Genomic DNA, 17,445 nt, shown 5'->3' with positions numbered 1-17,445 from the left:
GCCCAGAGCGCCGGTGTGGGGAGCAAAGGCCGCAAGGGCTGGCGCCTCCTCCGCTGTCCTGGTCCTCAGGGGGCGGCGGTCAGGCCAAAAGTCTGGACCACGGACCCGCAGTCCCCGAGCCGGCCGCTCCGTCGTGCAGGCGGCCTGCAGAGGGCTGGATGCCGGCATGGACCCCGCTCCCCCTGCCGGCTCCGTGGCCGGTGTAGACAATTCGCGCGGTGGGTCGGACCCTCTACGCCTGTTCAAGCTCCAGGTCCCCGTAGAGCAGGGCTCCGCTGAAGATGGTGAGCGGCTCCTCCGAGTGCGCCAGCTGCCCCATGACCAGGTCGATGCACACCGTGTCCCCGGCCTGCAGCGGCAGGATGAGGCTGAAGACGCCCAGCGCGCCCGGGCTGGGCTGGCTCTCGGCCACCGGCTTATTCTCCAGGCCTTCGGGCTCGTAGCCACCCGAGTCTATTCGAGCCACGCCCAGATTGGAGCGCGACAGTACCGCCTCCACTTTCTCGTGCCGGTGGCCGGTCAGCACCGCACTCAGCAAGTAGCGTCCCGCCAGTGGTGCAGTGAACACACCTGGGGACAAAGATGCCGTCAGGAAGGGAGACAGTGGTGGGAATAGGAAGACCCCCGGGAGACCCTCTAGCACTCCTGGATGAGCGAGGGACCCGCCGGATCCTTGCACCTCCCCTCCACGAGGGTGCACAGAGAACTTGGTAGTGTGTTCACGACTGCGTGAGCTTACTACAGTGCCTGGGCAGGGCACGCCCCACTGAAGATCTGTGCAATGAACAGCTCCTCCTCTCCACCACCCCTACCTCGCCCAAGCTGTGATGAGGACGAATAAATGAAGGAAAGAGTAGGCGTGGCCCCAAATCAGACAATGAAAACATTCGCATTTTTCTCCAGAGGCAGGAATGAAAAGTATCTCTGTCCACAGCCTCAGCTACTTAGGCTCTCTGCAGCTTAGTGAGACCCTTTTTCAAATTAAAGAGTAAAAAATAGGGCTAGGTAGGTGTAACTCGGAGGCAGAATGCCTCTGGGTTCCATGCCCAGTAGGAAAAAAAAAAAGGTTAAAAAAAAGTTATCACTGTCCAGCGTCACCCCTCTGTAGCTTACCCGTCTCTGGGTCATAGTAGCCTCCATCGTTAAGCAGGACTCGGTCGAAGGGAACTGTGCCCGGTTCAGAGCGGGGCAAACTCAGGGCAGCTGAAAATGCCACTCGGGGCACAGAGGCCGCTGGTACCCCCTCCACTCCTGGATGGGGCAGGGTGAGCGGGTGTTAGGGTGGAGGCTGTGTGAGCCTGCCCTCCCTTCCCCTCTACCCAGCAGCCTGAGGACTTTCATCCTGCAGCCCTGGGTTCAGTTCTCCCCCCTCCAGAGGCCAATGAGAAGATCTTACCCTGTTCACCTTGGGGACCTGTGGGAGGAGGAAAGGAAGCAGTGAGACCGGGGCAGCTCACAAAGTCACTCGGCAAACATCTGCCGAGTCTCTCCCACTGCTTTGGGTGCTATGTGGGCTTCCAAGCAGGAGTGTGTGTGGAGGGGGTATCTAAAAAAGGAGGAATGTGCAGGGTCCACCCTGTTCAACTGCTGTTCAACACCCGGATGGCCCCTGCAGGCTCAGCCTTAGTCTCCATGTAGCACTGGGACCCACAGAGCCAATAGCCAAACATAGGGACCGTCCCAGCTCCTAGGCACTTCCCTGTCTTTCCACTATCAGCCCTCAGGAGCCCCCAGTTTCTCACCTCTTTCTCCTCTGCCAAGCTCAGAAAAGAATGTCAAGCCCATGGCTGCCCAAGGGAGTAGCAACACAGAGATCTCACCCACATACCTGGTGGCCCAACAGGCCCCATTTGTCCGTCCTTTCCTGGAGGTCCTGGAGGTCCCACAGGGCCTGGGGGCCCCTGCATCCCGGGAGGCCCTGGGGGCCCAGCTTCGCCAGAAGGCCCTATGGCAACAAAACTAAGTTGAAGGAGAGTCCCAAAGGGAGTTTCCACCAGAAGAGGAAGGTGTAGATCTGCATGGACGGGGAGTTGGGAGACAGCTTGAAGGGGAGATGGGGCCCCTTGATGCCCATGCTGGCTGGACACCTGGCCGGCAGAGCAACGTGCCACCTCCCCCCACAGACCACTCTGAGAGGCCAGACGGAGGGCAGGGAGCTAAGATCTTGCATCTCTGTGGACACATGTAACCCTTGGGAGAGGGTTTAGGGCTGTGTTGTTATGGGGAAGAGGGAGGAGAAAGAACGGGCTTGAACCCCTCACCCCCGCCATGCCTCTTGGTGACTCTTACCAGTGAGGTCCCTCAGGCTGAGCTGCTGCAGTCGATCCTCCAGGAGCAGCAGGGAGCTGTTGAGGGTACCTAGCCGTTTGCCCAGGCTGGCCTGCCCCCCCAGCAGCTTCTCCAGCAGGGCTGCCTGTGTCTGGCTGGTGCTGTTGGTTTCCCGGAGCCCAGTCCAGAGCCCAGCCACATGTCTGGAAAGGCCCTCGCGCAGGCCCTGCAGCCCCCCAGCCACAGTGTCCAGACGCTCACAGACTCCCTCGAGACGGCCCAGTCGCCCCTCCAGGCTGGGGCACTGGCCGGCCTGGGCCTGTCCCTCCTCCAGGCCACGGAAGCGCTCCTCACTCTCAGCAGCGTGCTCTGTAGCCTCCTGCTGCAGCCTGTTAATCTCAGAGATGATGCTGTCCTTGGTGGCCCCCAGGTCAGCCAGGTCAGCACCCTGGCCCTCCACGGTGGTCTGGAGCTCTTGCAGTGAGTCGTTGAGGGAGCTGAAGGTGAGGATGACCTCAGAGAGCTCTCCCTGCAGGGCCTGCAGGGCTGAGCCCGAGCTGCCCCCGAACACACTGAAGCCATCCAGGGGCCCACGGCTTGGCCCCCCAACACCCGGACCAGCCCCGGGGCCCCGTGGGGGGAGCAGGGGGCACGAGCAGCGCTCCACACCATCCCGCAGGCGGCCCAGCTCCTCTTGGACGCCACCACAGGCCCCACAGCCCTCATCCCCACGGGCCTGCAGCAGACCCTCCAGCTGGCCCAGCTGTGCCGCTGTGAGATTCAGCCGTAGCGCAAGCTCCGAAGTTGTCTCCTCCTGCACATCCACGCGCTCCTGGAGCCGGCCCACCACCCCTTGCAGGCCCTCCAGCGTGACCTGCAGGGCCTCCCCTGCTGCTCCCACCTTGTGCAGGCCTGAGCCCACCAGCCGCAGCTGGCCCTCGCTGTCCAGCACCCTGCGCTCCAGGGCACCGAGGATCTCACTGACCTGCGAGTCCTGCTCCCCTGGGGTCGCAGAGCACAGCTGCCCACATGCCTGTACAGCCCCTGTCACCTGCTCCCCGAGGCGATCCAGGCGCCCACCCAGCTCCCCGCTCACGTTAGCCAGCAGCCCCTCCAGCTTCTCTAGCCGGCCCCGGGCAGCAGGCAGCCAGTGGCCTAGCGCGCCAGGCCTCCCAGGCCGGCTCTCCTCCTGCTCCTCGGAGGGACCTAGGGTGGAGTTGAAGCGGTCCTCCAGGCGCGAGAGCCGAGAGGCTAAGCTGGTGTAGCCCGGGGGTTGGCCCCCCTGCCCAGCAGCTCCTCCCAGCTCGGCGCCTCGCCGTCCACTCAGCATGGTCACTGAGCCGGCCACTACGTCCAGCCTTCGCTCCAGCTCAGTCAGCCTCCGGCCCAGCTCTGGAGGGCAGCATTCCTGAGGGGGCCTGCGGCCCACAGCTGGCCCTGCGAGCTGCCGCTGCTGCTCCTGCAAAGATGCCAACAGCTTCTCCAGCGCCCGCAGCCGCTCCCTGTCCTCTTGCTGCTGCTGGCGGAAGCCATCCAGTCCCGCCAGGCACACTGAGCAGGACTCTTGTAGCCGGCGTTCCAGCTGCCGCAGCAGCTCCTCACTGGGGCCAGGAGGGGATGGGGCCTGGCCGGGGGCCCCACCGCCTCCGCCACCACCGCCATTGTGATGATTGTTGAGGTGGCCTAATTCCTGATCGTGGGTGGAGACTCGGTTGTCCAGAAGCTGCAGCTGGTGCTGAATCTCATTGAGGGTTTCGTGTACACCAGGGCGGGCAGCTGCATCTGCTGGCTGCTGCCTCCCATTAAAGGCCGTCTCTACAGCTCTCTGCACATCTTCTGCCAGGCGCCCACTCAATCCCTGCAGGACTCCCCTAAGGCCTTGCAGCTCCTTGGTCAGGCTCTGCACCTGCTGCTCCAGCTGCTGCACCTTCTCGGACTCCCCAGGACCTGAAGAGAGGGGAAGGCCAAGGGCAGAAGGGTTGGACCTCAGAGCTCAGGGCCTAGGTCCTAAGCCCTGCTTTCCCCAGCTCCAGCAAGAGTCAGAGGCCCAGCTGGCTCTGCCTCTCCTTTGGGTAATTTTAGCAAGAAAAGAAGAAAGGAAACTCCATTCACCAAATGCCTCTAGACCAAATTGGAACCATTGCTCTAGTCTTATAGTTTCTCCCATAGGTAGATGCTATGAACTCTTCCTGTCCCTGAGAGTCCTTGACATTGTCATAGAAAGACATTTAAGGATGGGCCACAGTGAGGCACAGATTAATTTTATCGAGAGAAGGAACTATATGCTCTGAGAGACAGCATAGAGCGTGGGCATCAGAGAATGAGATGCTAGTTACATCTTAGCTAGGCATGTTTATATATACAAAATCTAAGCCAGGTATGGTGGTGCATGCTTGTAATGCCAGTACTTGGGAGGCTGAGACAGGAGGATCGCAGTTCTCAGACAGCCTCAGCTACTAGTGAGGCCCTTTGCAACTCAGTGAGACCCTGTTTCAAAATAAAGAATAAAAAATAGGGCTGGGGGTGTAGCTTGGAGGTAGAATGCTCTGTACTGAAAAAAAAAAATCTATAGTATAGGGACATGATCTAAAAGGTTCTTTTGTGTTCTCCTTTGTGCTGGAGACTGGGTATATTAATTATTACCTACTAGATGGTATTTTCTTCTTTCCCTAATAATTTCCTCATTGAGGGGTTTGTTGTTCTGGTCTGTGAGCTTAAACAGTACCGCACTGATATGACACTGAGGGTTTGATAGGAAGTATGATAGAGATGAAGAAATCAGATGACCTGCAAGTGAGGTCTAAGGATTTATTTCAGTGTGCTGTTTGTGATCAGAGTATGTGAAAATAATTTTGGAATCTGGAATTTTAATCATGGCCACTCTTATTTTTTGTTGTATTGTTTTGGTATTATGGATTGAATTCAAAGACATCTACATCTGAGATACACCTTATTTATTTATTTATTTATTTATTTATTTACTTACTTACTTACTTACTTACTTATTGTGGTACTGGGGATTGTACAACCCCGACTTATTTATTTATTTATTTATTTATTTATTTATTTATTTAGGACTAGAGATTGAACCCAGAAGTATTCTACCTTTAAGCTTCACCTCCAGGCCTATTTTAATTTGAAACAGGGTCTCACTAAGTTGCTGAGGCTGGCTTCAGACCTGTGATCCTCCTTTCTCAGATGCCTACGCACGCGGGATTACGGGTATGCACTACCATGCCCCTGGCTGGCCGGTATGATTTTGCCCTTCATGTCTTTTTTTTTGGGGGGGGGTACTGGGGTTTCTGGAAGCCCTTCTACCTCCGGGCTATACTCCCAGACCTATTCTTTATATTTTTATTTGGAAACAGGGTCTCTTAAGCCAGCGCGACTGACTTCGAACCTGTATGATCCTCCTGGCTCCGCCTCCCAAGTGCGCCACCACGCCCGGCTTTCTTGTCTCTTTTCTGTGTACACTTATGTCTTCTAGCCTGTCTAATTTCCATTGGGGAAATGAAGGATCAGAGATATATTAGGTGTTTAATATACAACACCAAGTTCAAAATCCAGCTTGAAGCCGGGCGTGGTGGCGCACGCTTGTAATCCCCGCACTTGGGAGGCTGAGACAGGAGGATCTTGCAGGTTCGAAGTCAGCCTCAGCTACTTAGTGAGGCTCTCAGCAACTTAGTGAGACCCTGTTTCCAAATAAAGTATAAAATAGGCCTGGGAGTATAGCCCGGAGGTAGAAAGCCTCTGGGTTCCACCCCCAATACCACAAAAAGAAAAAAAAAATTCAGATTGAGAGCTGGGCTTGGTGGCGCGTACCTGTAATACCAGTACCTGGGAGGCTGAGACAGGAATATCGCAGGTTCTAAGACAGTCTCAGCAAGTAGTGAGATGATTATCAACTTAGCAAGACCCTGCTTCCAAATAAGAAAACTGGCTGTAGCTCGAAAGTAGCATGCTTCTGGGTTCAATCCCCAGTACCACACACGCAAAAATAAATAAATAAAAAAGAAAACCCAGATCATGTCAGGTCACCAAGGCCAGGCCCTTTCCACTCCCCCCCAGAGTCTCTTAACTTCTTGTAAATTGCCTCCTTTGGGAAGTGAGAATGACTGCCTGTCCTCCCTCACTGGGCTGTCAAAGGCGCAGGGCAGGACGTGGGGGGGGGGGGCTTTGGAAGCCTCACTGCAGCGATGACTGGGCACTTCCCTACAGCATCACGGGGACAAACAAGAAGCTCCCTCGCAAGCCTGCCGGAGCCCTAGCAGGGCTGGGAGAGTCCGTCAGAAGTTCCTGTTTCCATAATTACAGCCGCCTATCTGTTTGGCAGGAAAGCACAGTACATCCGGTGTGCCCGTTGCGCGCAGGCACAAATCCCCCCTCCCCCCAGGGGAAGTTGGGCCCTGGGGACTGCTGCATTCTGGGACCTGCAGTCTTCAGAGGCCACAGAGGGGACTGGGGCCTGTAGTCAGGTGCAGTGCATGCTAGGACTTGTAGTCTCAACTCTCTTCTTCCCTGAAGACCTTATCTCAAAGGAATTCCTCCTCCCTCCTGCAGTAGTTCCCAAACTAGGAGGGATCTTGGCCACGTGTGGGCGCTTGTGAGCAATTCTCCCTCTGCCTTTCTCTATAGGTCTAGTCTGGGTCTTCAGATTTCTGTCTCTGTCTTCAGGTTTTGTTTCTCTATGCTTGTCTGTCTGTCTGTCTGTCTGTCTGTCTGTCTGTCTGTCTGTCTCTCTCTCTCTCTCTCTCTCTCTCACACACACACACACACACACACACACACACTTTCCTTCTCTCTCTCTCTCTCTCTCTCTCTCTTTCATCTCATTAGCCGCCCTCTGTCTCTGCTCTCTCTGACTCCGAGCACGGGGCCCTCCAGTTTGCGCCCAGCATCCCCTCCCCAGCCCCGCCAGCAGCTCCCACACTCACCTTCTCCCCCGAGGCCACTGAGGTGGCTGCCAGCGCTGGAGCCAGAGAGGTTGGGGCGGGCAGGCCGGGGCCGGGGATGTGGTGTGGAGGGTGCAGGGCCCAGCGCAGAGGCAGGACCCTCTCCACAGTCATCACCCCCGTACCCCTGGCAGCACCGCCACTCCATATCTGTCACTGTCTTGTAGGCCACACGGTAGCGAGGGCGGAGGAAGCTGCGGTACCTGGCAGAGGCAGAGGGCAGCCTCTGTATTCTCCTTGTGCTGTCAGTGCCCCTGGCCGCTGTCCTCAGGGATGGGCAGCGGCTGGTGGGCAAGGTCTGTCCCTCCAGCCGAGTCCCCCATTCCAACTAGCATATGGCCTTTTTCAGTTGACAGCTGTCAGCTTTTTGGCAAAAGGCCAAATCCCCATTCTTTCTCCCCTTGTCCTGTGACGGGACCTTGAGTGCCTCTGCTGGAGGATGGCTGATATGGGGAAGGCACCCTGTCGGCAGGTGAGGGAGAGTCCTGTAGCGTCCCGCCCGCCAAGCGCTGCCCAGCACCTCCTCCACGAGGCTCTCTCCTAAGCCCCGGCCTGCCCCTTGCTGCCTGCTTTGCACATACTCCCCGAGTCAGCCGCCCACCTTCTGCCCTTGCCCAGCTCCCGCCTCAGCACCCGGGGCTTACATGACGCTTCGGGGACACTGGGGCTGGCCCCAGCCACAGGGCTGATAATCTGGCTTAATGAAGGTCTCCACTCCATCCTCGAGGACACAGCTCACTGTCCGAGTCACCACATAGGCACACCAGTTCCTGTAGGTACAACATCACCTGGGCCGGAGGACCAGAGACATGTGCCCAGAGGAAGGCCCAGGCTACCGGAGAGGCTAAGGGAGGGTTAAAGGATTTGGGGCCCTTAAGGACCAGTGAGAACCAGATCTTTGGCAAGGGCAGCCCCGACCCCACGCTTTCCTGTGTAGCCAGAGCAGATAAAGACTTTTCAAGATGGGAGAGCCACAGAATAGAAAGCCATGACTGTAGACAAGCTAGTCCTCATGGCTATGGGATCCTGGGGAATCCCTGAATATAGTCATTTGTATCCCTTTGGCCCTGTCCTAAGGCCCACTTGTCATACTGGTCCCTGCAGACGATCCCTGGGCATGGCTCTTCCATGCACCTCCACCTCCTAGGGAGGCCAGAGCCAGGCAGAGGTTAAGCAGAGAATAGGCCATTGATCTGCGCCCCTAGGGGCTTGCAGCCCTGCACTGTTGGCCCATTCATGAGGCTCAGCCGAAGGGAGCAGAGCTGGAGTGTGTCGGCATTATAGATTACCGCATGGGGCCCAGGACGGGGATGGAAGGTCTGCTGGGGACCGAGGGCTGGCATACAGCTGGCAGGAAGGCCTGGCTCATGCCCCTTGGGGCAGTTTACCTGGGTGCTGAACTGAAGCTGCCCACGGGAAGGAGGGGGAAGCTGGTCTCTTTTAGCCCCCCAGACCCTGGAAAAGGCCCTGCAGGAAGATGGGCATGCGAGGGGCCTCTGATGGATGGCTTCCTCCCTCGCTGTGGGTACGGCACACCCACCTCTGTCTGCCTGCCCACCCGCTTCTGGCCCTGGGCTGGGACCCAGGCTCTTACCTGTGGCGGCTGGCGGGCCGGGGTGCACTCTGGGCCTGGGGCCCCCCAGGACTGAGGGCCCCACCGCCCCCTGTGTAGAGACTGTAACCTCGAGGAGGGTAGCTGGCAGCCCCGGCGGCTGCGGTCAGCAGGCAGCAGAGGTAGCAGCTCCAGAGGGCGCTGGGAGCCATGGCAGGGAGCTCCGCGGTGGCCCTCAGAGGCACATCCCCGCCTGACCACTGGCGCCTCTGCCGGGGGGGGGCCCTGGGGATGCCGCTGCTCCAGGGGACAGCACGCTGGCCAGTCCTGTCCCCGGCTTCCTGCCGGCAGCCCCCAGCCACACGCCTCCTCCTTGGCTGCCAGGCCTGACCCCTCTCCCTCCTCTTTCCTTCTCAGGCTCACGTCTGTCCCACCCTGGGTTCCTTCCGCTCCTCTCTTCTCCACTTCTGAGGGGAGTCTGTTCTCCAGGCCCCTGGCCTCCTGTGCCTGGCCCCTGCCCTCTCAGATGCTGCTTCCCAGGCCTCCACCCCCCACTCCTGCTGGCCCTCTTCTGGGCTCCCCGGGGCTTTTTCCCTGGTGACTGATCCTGGGGGTGACAAGGCTTTGCCCCTGTGGCCGTGCAGAGGCGCAAGAACGACTGTGGGGCGGGCCAGCCTCCTCCCTCCCCTGCTCGCTCCCCTCCCTTCCCCCTGTCTGGCTGGCGGTCCAGCCTCTCCCCTTCCTCCCCCCACCTCTCCAACCATCGTGCGCCACATCTGCTTCTTGTTAACTCCGGGAAAGAGAGAGAGCGAGGGGAAGAAAAAAAAAGGAAAAACAGAAATGTGGAGTTGCCGCCGGGCTTGGGGCCAGCCTCTCAGACGGGCCACATGGAGCTGGGGCCAAGGCTGGAGAGGAGGCCCAGGGCTGGTGGCTCTCCCGGGCCAGGGCAGCCTCCCGTGGGAGGGAGAGGAGAGTGGGCAGCCCAGAGGGGAGAGCAGCACCGGCTCAGCATGTGTCCAGCTTCTCTTAGAGCCCTGAGCCCCGAGGCTCCAGACAGAAAGCGATGAGTCCAAGGTGACACAGCTGCTCATGAGTAGGGCTGCGATTAGACTCTCAAAAGCCGGTGGTCAGTGACTTGGGAGAAAGGATACAGGAGAGAGGGCTCCCAGACCAGGGAGAAAAAGGAAAAGGACTCCATTGAAGCAGGCAGGAAATCTGTGCAAGACAGAAGAGGAAGAGAGGGATCTGGAAATGAAGAAGAGCAGGCTTCTTCCCTTTCTTTTCTTTTCTCTTTCTTTCTTTCTTTCTTTTTCTTTTTTTCTTCTTTCTTTCTTTCTTTCTTTCTTTCTTTCTTTCTTTTTTTTTGGTACTGGAGATTGAACCCAGGGGCATTCTACCTCTGAGCTACACCCAGCTCTTTGTATTTTTTATTTTGAAACAAGATCTCGCTAAATTGCTGAGGGTCCTGTTAGGTTGCCGAGGCTGACCTTGAATCTACCATCCTCCTGCCTCAGCCTCTCAAGTACTGGGATGATAGATGTGTACCACTGCAACTGGCTTGGAGAACAGTCTCTGTCAAGTGATCGAGGGCATGTGGGAAAGAGGAGAAAGAACTGCCAAATAATATGGGCCAGGCAGTGAGGAGGATGGGGTGGGCGGCTGCGTGGGGATGAACTGGTACTTAACAGTATAGCTATCGCGTTGTCACTTCCCAGCCTAGAGGCGAGTTTCCTCTCTGCTGCAGGCAAAGGACCTTCAGCCTGGCTTGGAAGCTCCTGGTGAGGTTCTGCTCCATAAGCTGGGCCCCTGCCTGGTCCTCAGCGCTGTCTCCTCGGTATGGGATGCTGAGGAATTAGACAGAAGGGGAACAGGAGAGTGCTGTGTGCCAGGTATCACAGAGGTGCCTGCACAGCAAAGGCATATCTGAAACTCAGTCACTGTCAGCGAGGGCTCAACCCAGGCTGCTGGGGAATGGGACACAGCCCTGAAACAGAACTACCACAAGGGAAGACGGACCGAGTGCCAAGAGACCAGAACAAAGGGATGATGTGTGTTCTGGCTAAAAGGAGGGATGATACAGCTGGTTGCTGAGGGTAGTCAGAGGGGAGCTGCTGAAAAAGGCAGAATTTGAACAGTGCTGGGCGGGTGGAGATGGATGATGAACAGAGGCAATGGGGAGGGCAGAGATTTCAGAGCCAGGGAAAGTGGTCTGTTTCAGTTTCCTCCTCTAAAACATTGGAGTAACAATAGTACCTTCTGTCTAGGTTTGTGAGCATTAAGTACATAAATGCATGCACTATTTTTTTTTTCTTTTGTGGCACTTACTGGGAACTGAACCCAGGGGCATTCTACCTCCAGCTCTTTGGGCCTCACTAAGCTGCAGAAGGCCTCGCTAATTAGTGGGGCTGGCCACAAACCTGCGATCCTCCTGCCTCAACCTCCCAAGTACTCGGATTACAGGCATGTGCTACTGTGCCCAGCTTAATTTAGAATGTGGTGAGTACTCAATAAATGTTAGCATTTACTGTATCAGGAAGGAGGGGGATGGAAGTTAGAGAGGTTGTAGATTGTGGGCAAATCAGGAAGAGGCTCACATGGCTGGTTAGGTTAGATTGCAAGGTTTTGAGTAGAGGAGGGTGGGTATACGTACACAGAAGATAACAGTGAGAGCCATAGACAGGGCATTAGGGAAAAGTAATTAGTCCTATCCACCCCTGGGCCTGCTGGCATTAGAGCTGAGCAAGTCCCAGGCCACCACTGGGAGTCCGTTTGTTGTCTAAGGGCCCCTTCCAACATCTACATTGCAAAGTGATGCACACAGCCTCTGGTCTGGTGGTGACAGTGACCATGAAAAGAAAGAGAAGGTGGTGACTGCTTTGGTAGTGAGGGACCCGAGGAGAGGAGGCACCAAAGAGGATGCCAGGGTTTGCACCAGAACAGGGAAGACGGGTGAAGGAGTAGGTTTGAAGGAAGAAAAGTTGACCTTAATTTGAATATACTGAATTTGAGAGTAAAGAATCATAGTGGAAATACATGTCCAGGAGATGGTTAGAAATGTGAGCCTGGATTCTGGGAACCATTTGCAGGGCGATTGTTGAAGCCATGAGAATAGATGCCACCAGTCTTCATTCAACGTGACTCTGGGTGCTCTGTTTCTACCTCGGACGTCCTCTGGCCTAGAATGTGACCTCGGTGGAGGGAATAAAGGTTGACACAATGTGAGGATAGTGAAAATAAACTCTGGGACCCACAGAGCTGGAAATCTGTGAGCTCCTTGGAGATCTGGGGAATCAACACAGGGGGAAACTCGAAGGAAATGGTCACAGGAGATTCTGCTTTCAAAGGCCCTGTCAATAGATGGTTGTAGCTTTGTCTGTGGTCTCTGCATTAGTTCCAGGCTCTGGCTCTGGCCCTAGCAGGAAGACAGCTCATGTCCCCTCCAGATGCTATGGGCTTCCTTTCTCTGTTCTTCCCCATCTCTTCTGCTCCAGGGAGCCCCTGGAAACCTAAAAAACCACCCCAGTCATCTTGTCACTGCCCTGTTGATACCCATTCCCTCTCAGGCCCCCTGGAGTTTAAAAAATGCTTTACAGTTCAAGTGTGTCAAGTAAAAAAAAAAATGTTGGCTTTAAAATACAATTGTAGTAGTTTGCATTTCATGTAGTTTTATAATTAGGAGCTAAGACTTAGGAGTTGACATGAATGTCTGTGAGATCTCAGATCAGTGGCTCTGGGTTCCCTGGAGAGGAAACAGGTTGCAAGGGAGACTAAGGTTAGAGGGAAGGTAACGGTGGTGACGGGGGCAGTGCCATCATGGTAGTATTGGTAGGCAGCTACAAATTTCCAAGGCAATTGCCAAGAATTGTTGACACCAAAAAAGGCTAAGTCTCTGGAGCATTAGAATAAGATCTATTTTATTACTTTTTGTGGCACTGGGGGTTGTGCCCAGGGGCATTCTACATCTGAGCTATACCCCCAGCCCTATTTTATTATCTTGTGTGTGGGGGGGTCTGTGGTGGAACCCAGGGGCATTCGACCTCCAAGCTACACCCCCTGCCCTAATTTTTATTCTTTGTTTTGAAACAGGGTCTTACTAAGTTGCAGGGAGCCTCACTAAGTAGCTGAGGCTGGCTGCAAACCGCGATCCTCGGGTTTCAGCCTCCAGAATGCTGGGATTCCAAGCGTGCGCCACCACGCCCAGTTCTATTTTATTCTTCATTTTAAAATAGGGTCTCACTGAGTTGCTAAGGACCTCACAAGTTGCTGAGCCTGGCCATGAACCTACAATCCTCTTGTCTCAGCCTCCCAAGTACTGGGATTACAAGCATGGGCCACCAAGCTAAGATGTATTTTCTCACTTCTCCAAGATGGGAGATTTCCAAGGATTTAGTGTGAGTAGAAAATCATGGCCATGTTAGGCGACCAACTCATTCATTTACCCATCACTGACTGAGCAATGAGCTCGGTTCCCAGGGCCTGAATAGCTGAGGACACCAAAAATCAGGAGTACTTTCTATTCTCTGTCAGAAATACTGGGAGAAAAAAAGGGAATCATGAGAATTGAGCACTGCATCACACCATCCCAGGTAGGAATTAAAGCTTATGGGAGCCTTGATCTAGTTTGCTGCCCCCCAGTCCCCTTCCAACCTTCTCTGTAGGTATATTACTTTAGGAGCCAATCAATCTCCCTTTTCTCAGGTTTTGTTGTTTTCTCAACTCCTGAGCCTAATCATAGCCTCATGTCCTTGCCTTGAATCCTAGAGATTAAGTTCCTTAAGTGTCCCCCATATCTCCCTCTCCTTAAGTCCCCCAGGATGAGACTTCGCCTGACTCAGTTCCCATATGTCTTTCTATCCAAGCTCTTTTCAAGCTTTGTCAGTCCTTAGCTGAGTCTAGTTCAGTCCTGGAGACCAACTTTATTTCAGTTCTTCCAGGCACCAGGCCAAATGATCCCATTCGAGGCAGATAAAGACTAGCTGACCTAGGCATAGGAAGTTCTGGGAGGTGAAGGACATTTATTTCTGGATGGTTTTAAAATAAAACCCTTCTCTTTGGTTCCTAGGACAAAATATTTTTCTTAATTGAGGATTGAATTCAGGGGCATTCTGTCTCTGAGCTACACTTCCCAGCCCTTTTAAAATTTTTTTTTGTTTTGAAACAGGGTCTCACTAGGTTGCTGAGTCTCGTGAAGTTGCTGAGGCTAGTCTTGAACCTGTGATCCTCCTGTCTCAGCCTCCTGAGTATTAGGAATATGGGCATGTGCCACCATGCCTGCTACCATGTCCCTAGGAGACTGGCACCCTAGGTCAACATACTGAATCCACAGTCCATGGGATGTAGAAGTAAAAGGAGTAGGTGATACTATCGTGTGTATGTGTGTGTGTGTGTGTGTGTGTGTGTGTGTGTGTGTGTGGCTGAGGATGGGACCCAGGGGAATTCTACCTTTGAGCTTCACCCGCAGCCCTATTTTTTATTCTTTATTTTGAAACAGGGTCTCACTAAGTTGCAAAAGGCCTCACTAACTAGCCGAGGCTGGCCACGAACCCGGATCCTCCTGTCTCAGCCTCCCAAATGCTGGGATTACAAGCATGTGCCACCACACCCAGCTAGGTGATACTATCTTTACCTCCTTGTACAACCTTGGTCCAATTACTTTTCTGGGCATGTTTCCTTCTTTATAAAATGATCTTGAAAGGCCCTTCCAGCTTCTGATAGTCTAGAATACTATGCATCTGGGTTAGTCGGTTTTAGGGCAGCCTTGGAAATCTGAAGCACTTTCCAATTCATTTTCTCATCTGCAGTCTAGAATGTTTACCTTCCAGGGCAGCCTAGAGGCACAGCTTATTTTTAAAAGGGAGGTCTAGTTCTGATTCAACAGTAGACCTAAGTGTCTGGTTGGACTTGGATCTGCTTCAAATTTCCAGGAGACATGAAGCACAGTGATGTGTAATCATTTAAGACCTCGACCCTCACTTCCCCAGAGCAGAGCTGGGAACAGACCAGCTCCATGTGGTATCCATGGGGTGGGCATGTCTGGGGTTTCATCAATGTTATGTGGGCTTGGGAGTCTAAATATGAAATTTCTGGGAAACAGGAGATGGGGGCTGGGTGGGGAGGTGGAAGGAAGCCAGGGGAACTACCAGCTACTCATGGCAGGGCCTGAGTTTATGAACCACTGGCCTGGAAGGGTTGGGCTGAGGGAGGCAAACTGCAGATGGTCTGAGGCCAGGGAAGGCACTTGGGGTAGTGCAACCCCAGCTCACTGAGCACACAGTAGGCAAGCTGGTCCCCCGCCCCAGCTGTTCCAGCCCCATAGCAGCTCCTGTAGAGTTTTCTTTGGCTCTGAGAAGCAGAGGCCTCCCCTGAGCCCTGGCCCCCCTCTACCGCAAAGCAACTGGCTTCCATTACCCCTGACAGCTCCAGAGCAACAGCCTGCCCGGCCCCCCGTCTGGTTCCGTGTCATTCCCTTTTATGGTGAAGCCGCGAGAAATCAATGAGTGAGGGGGAGAAGTTCTAGCTGGGCAGAGGGCTGTAGAGCTCCAGGGTGTCGCACTCCTCACCAGAGACCCTCGGACTTCTACCACAGGCACCCCTCTTCTTTCTCCGCCCCGAGCCCACGACCCCTCTTGCTGGCCCGAGCCCTTCCTCTCTACTCCCTTCCTAACATCCGGGGGGTGATTTCCCACTTGGCCGAGGGCCCACAGCTCGGGTTTGGATTCCGGGAGGGTCCGCCCCATTTCCGACGCCCACCTCCAGAAGCGGTGTGGAAGTGGGGAGCCCGGTAAAGACAGACACTGGTCGGATCTCAGGCAGGACCGGTGCATTAGCTCGGATGAGGGTCAGAAAGACTGGCACCGGTAGCCCCAGCCCTGTTCCGGATCTGCTCCGCCTCTCACCCATCTCGGCCGCCCGAGCCAGGGAGGGGACCTGAGGGCAGAGCCCAAAGGAAGCACCTGGCTGGGCCGGGCCGGGCCGGGAAGCGAAGGGTGTGCAGCTGTGCGGGGGGCCGGGACAGGGGTCAGGCCCAGGCCCAGGCCCCCGCCTCGCCCTAGTCCACCCCTCGGCTCCGGGGGCGGCCACCGCGGTTCGGCTAACCGCGACGGTAGCCGCGCCAGCTGCGGCCAGCTGTGCGGCTCCGGCCGGCCCCACGTCTGCTCTCGGGCCCGCCCCGCTCTGGGCCCGCCCCGCTCTGGGCCCGCCCCGCTCTGGGCCCGCCCCGCTCTGGGCCCGCCCCAGCCCCGCCCCTTCTAGCCCCGCCCCGCCCCCCGCGGAGCGCGCCGCGCGGGCAGGCGAGACGGCGGGCTAGAGAGGCCTCCCGGCCGCCGCCGGAAGTGCCCGCTCGGCGCGCCCGGCCTGTCGAGTTCCGCTCAGGCGCTTACCTCGGGCTGGTGCGCAGGCGGTGGGAGCCGAGGGAGCCCGTCAGGTGAGCCGCACGCAGGCGCCGTCCCCCCGGCCAGCGGCTCGGCAGCGGGCGGGGAGCGCGGGCCGGTCCTGGCGGGCCGAGGAGCGCGCCGCCCGAGGCTCACCCTCCCCTTCTCCGCAGGATGATCACGGACGTGCAGCTCGCCATCTTCGCCAACATGCTGGGCGTGTCGCTCTTCTTGCTGGTCGTTCTCTACCACTACGTGGCCGTCAACAATCCCAAGAAGCAGGAATGAAAGTGGCGCTTTCTCCGCCCCAGGTAACGGTCCGGGGCTGCTACTAGCGCCCAGGCCCCGGAGCGCTGAGTAGCCAGGCGCCAGCAGGGTTCGAAACTTCAGAAAGCGTCGGGCCCAGCACGGTGCAGTCTAGAAGTGGGCCCCGGGATCCGCAGACTAGAGTGCCTTGCAGTGCCCTGACCCCCGAATTGCTCCCTGCTAGAACGAGGAAGGGGGTGTTCCTGAGCCTCCAGTTCCCATCTCCTTGGGGGCCCCGGGAGGCGGATGCCCAAGCTGGAGGCATGGTTACAAGGAGGCACCGACACCGTTAGGAACAAAAGTACTGAAGGTGCCAGTGGAGTATGAGGATTCGAGCGCCTCCCCTCAGCAGCTCCCACTTCCCCAAGGCTATTGAAGCTTTAGTCAAATTTTTTGTGAGGGGTGAAAATGTCTTAGACTTCTATATTTCCATGTTCTGAGGTCAGGAGCATTGGTTTAGGGGTTGACTACTGTAGATCCAAGCTACCGAACAAAAGGGAAGAGGGAGGGCTTGGGGGCCAACCTTAAATGTGGGTCAAAGATGTTGAGGGGAATAGGATGGATGGGAGTTGACGCCAGAAGGATTCCCTAGAAAAAAGATGCAGCATTTCCTTACCTCAGGTCTTTCCCCCTCTTTTCTAGGGTTCCAGGACATAGTCTGAGGCAAGATGGAGGGTGTGAGGGGCCTTCACACTTCACCTCATCCCTTCTACCCATCACAGCATACAAAGCAACTACACCTGGATTTTTCCAAACAACTTTTATTTCCTCAAAGTCTTCCTTAACCCTATGGAACAAGAAGCTGCCACTGAATAGGGCCCAGCATAGGGGCTGCTTTCTTTTCTACTCCCTCCCCCAATACAAAAATATATATATTTTTTGTGGTCCCAAAATCTTGTGCTGTGGAGGGAGGGAAGGGATGGCAGGTCCCTGTTTGGTCCTGTCTCAAGGTAATGCTCTGCAAGGCCTCAGACAGTGTGGCTGGCATTCCAAGGAG

General features: G+C 55.8%; 2 protein-coding genes across 2 annotated transcripts; one reads left to right on the top strand and one right to left on the bottom strand.

Moving 5' to 3' along the window:
- Positions 1-232: 232 nt before the first annotated feature.
- On the bottom strand, positions 233-8,984 carry EMILIN1 (elastin microfibril interfacer 1; the record flags this gene model as incomplete). The annotated part of the gene is made up of 8 exons (XM_080711863.1): positions 233-570; positions 1,114-1,251; positions 1,397-1,414; positions 1,829-1,945; positions 2,290-4,215; positions 7,203-7,423; positions 7,865-7,990; positions 8,815-8,984. The coding sequence occupies 8 exons, from the start codon at positions 8,982-8,984 to the stop codon at positions 233-235; spliced, it is 3,054 nt and encodes a 1,017-aa protein (XP_080567989.1).
- A 7,204-nt stretch (positions 8,985-16,188) lies between these two features.
- OST4 (oligosaccharyltransferase complex subunit 4, non-catalytic) lies at positions 16,189-17,300 on the top strand. The gene is made up of 3 exons (XM_080711707.1): positions 16,189-16,195; positions 16,316-16,453; positions 17,091-17,300. The coding sequence occupies exon 2, from the start codon at positions 16,317-16,319 to the stop codon at positions 16,428-16,430; it is 114 nt and encodes a 37-aa protein (XP_080567833.1). The 5' UTR covers positions 16,189-16,195; position 16,316; the 3' UTR covers positions 16,431-16,453; positions 17,091-17,300.
- Positions 17,301-17,445: the final 145 nt, after the last annotated feature.

The sequence above is a fragment of the Muscardinus avellanarius genome (assembly GCF_963383645.1).
Source record: "Muscardinus avellanarius genome assembly, chromosome: 15".
In the NCBI taxonomy this organism is placed as follows: domain Eukaryota; kingdom Metazoa; phylum Chordata; class Mammalia; order Rodentia; family Gliridae; genus Muscardinus; species Muscardinus avellanarius.
This window is presented reverse-complemented; position numbering and strand designations above follow the sequence as displayed.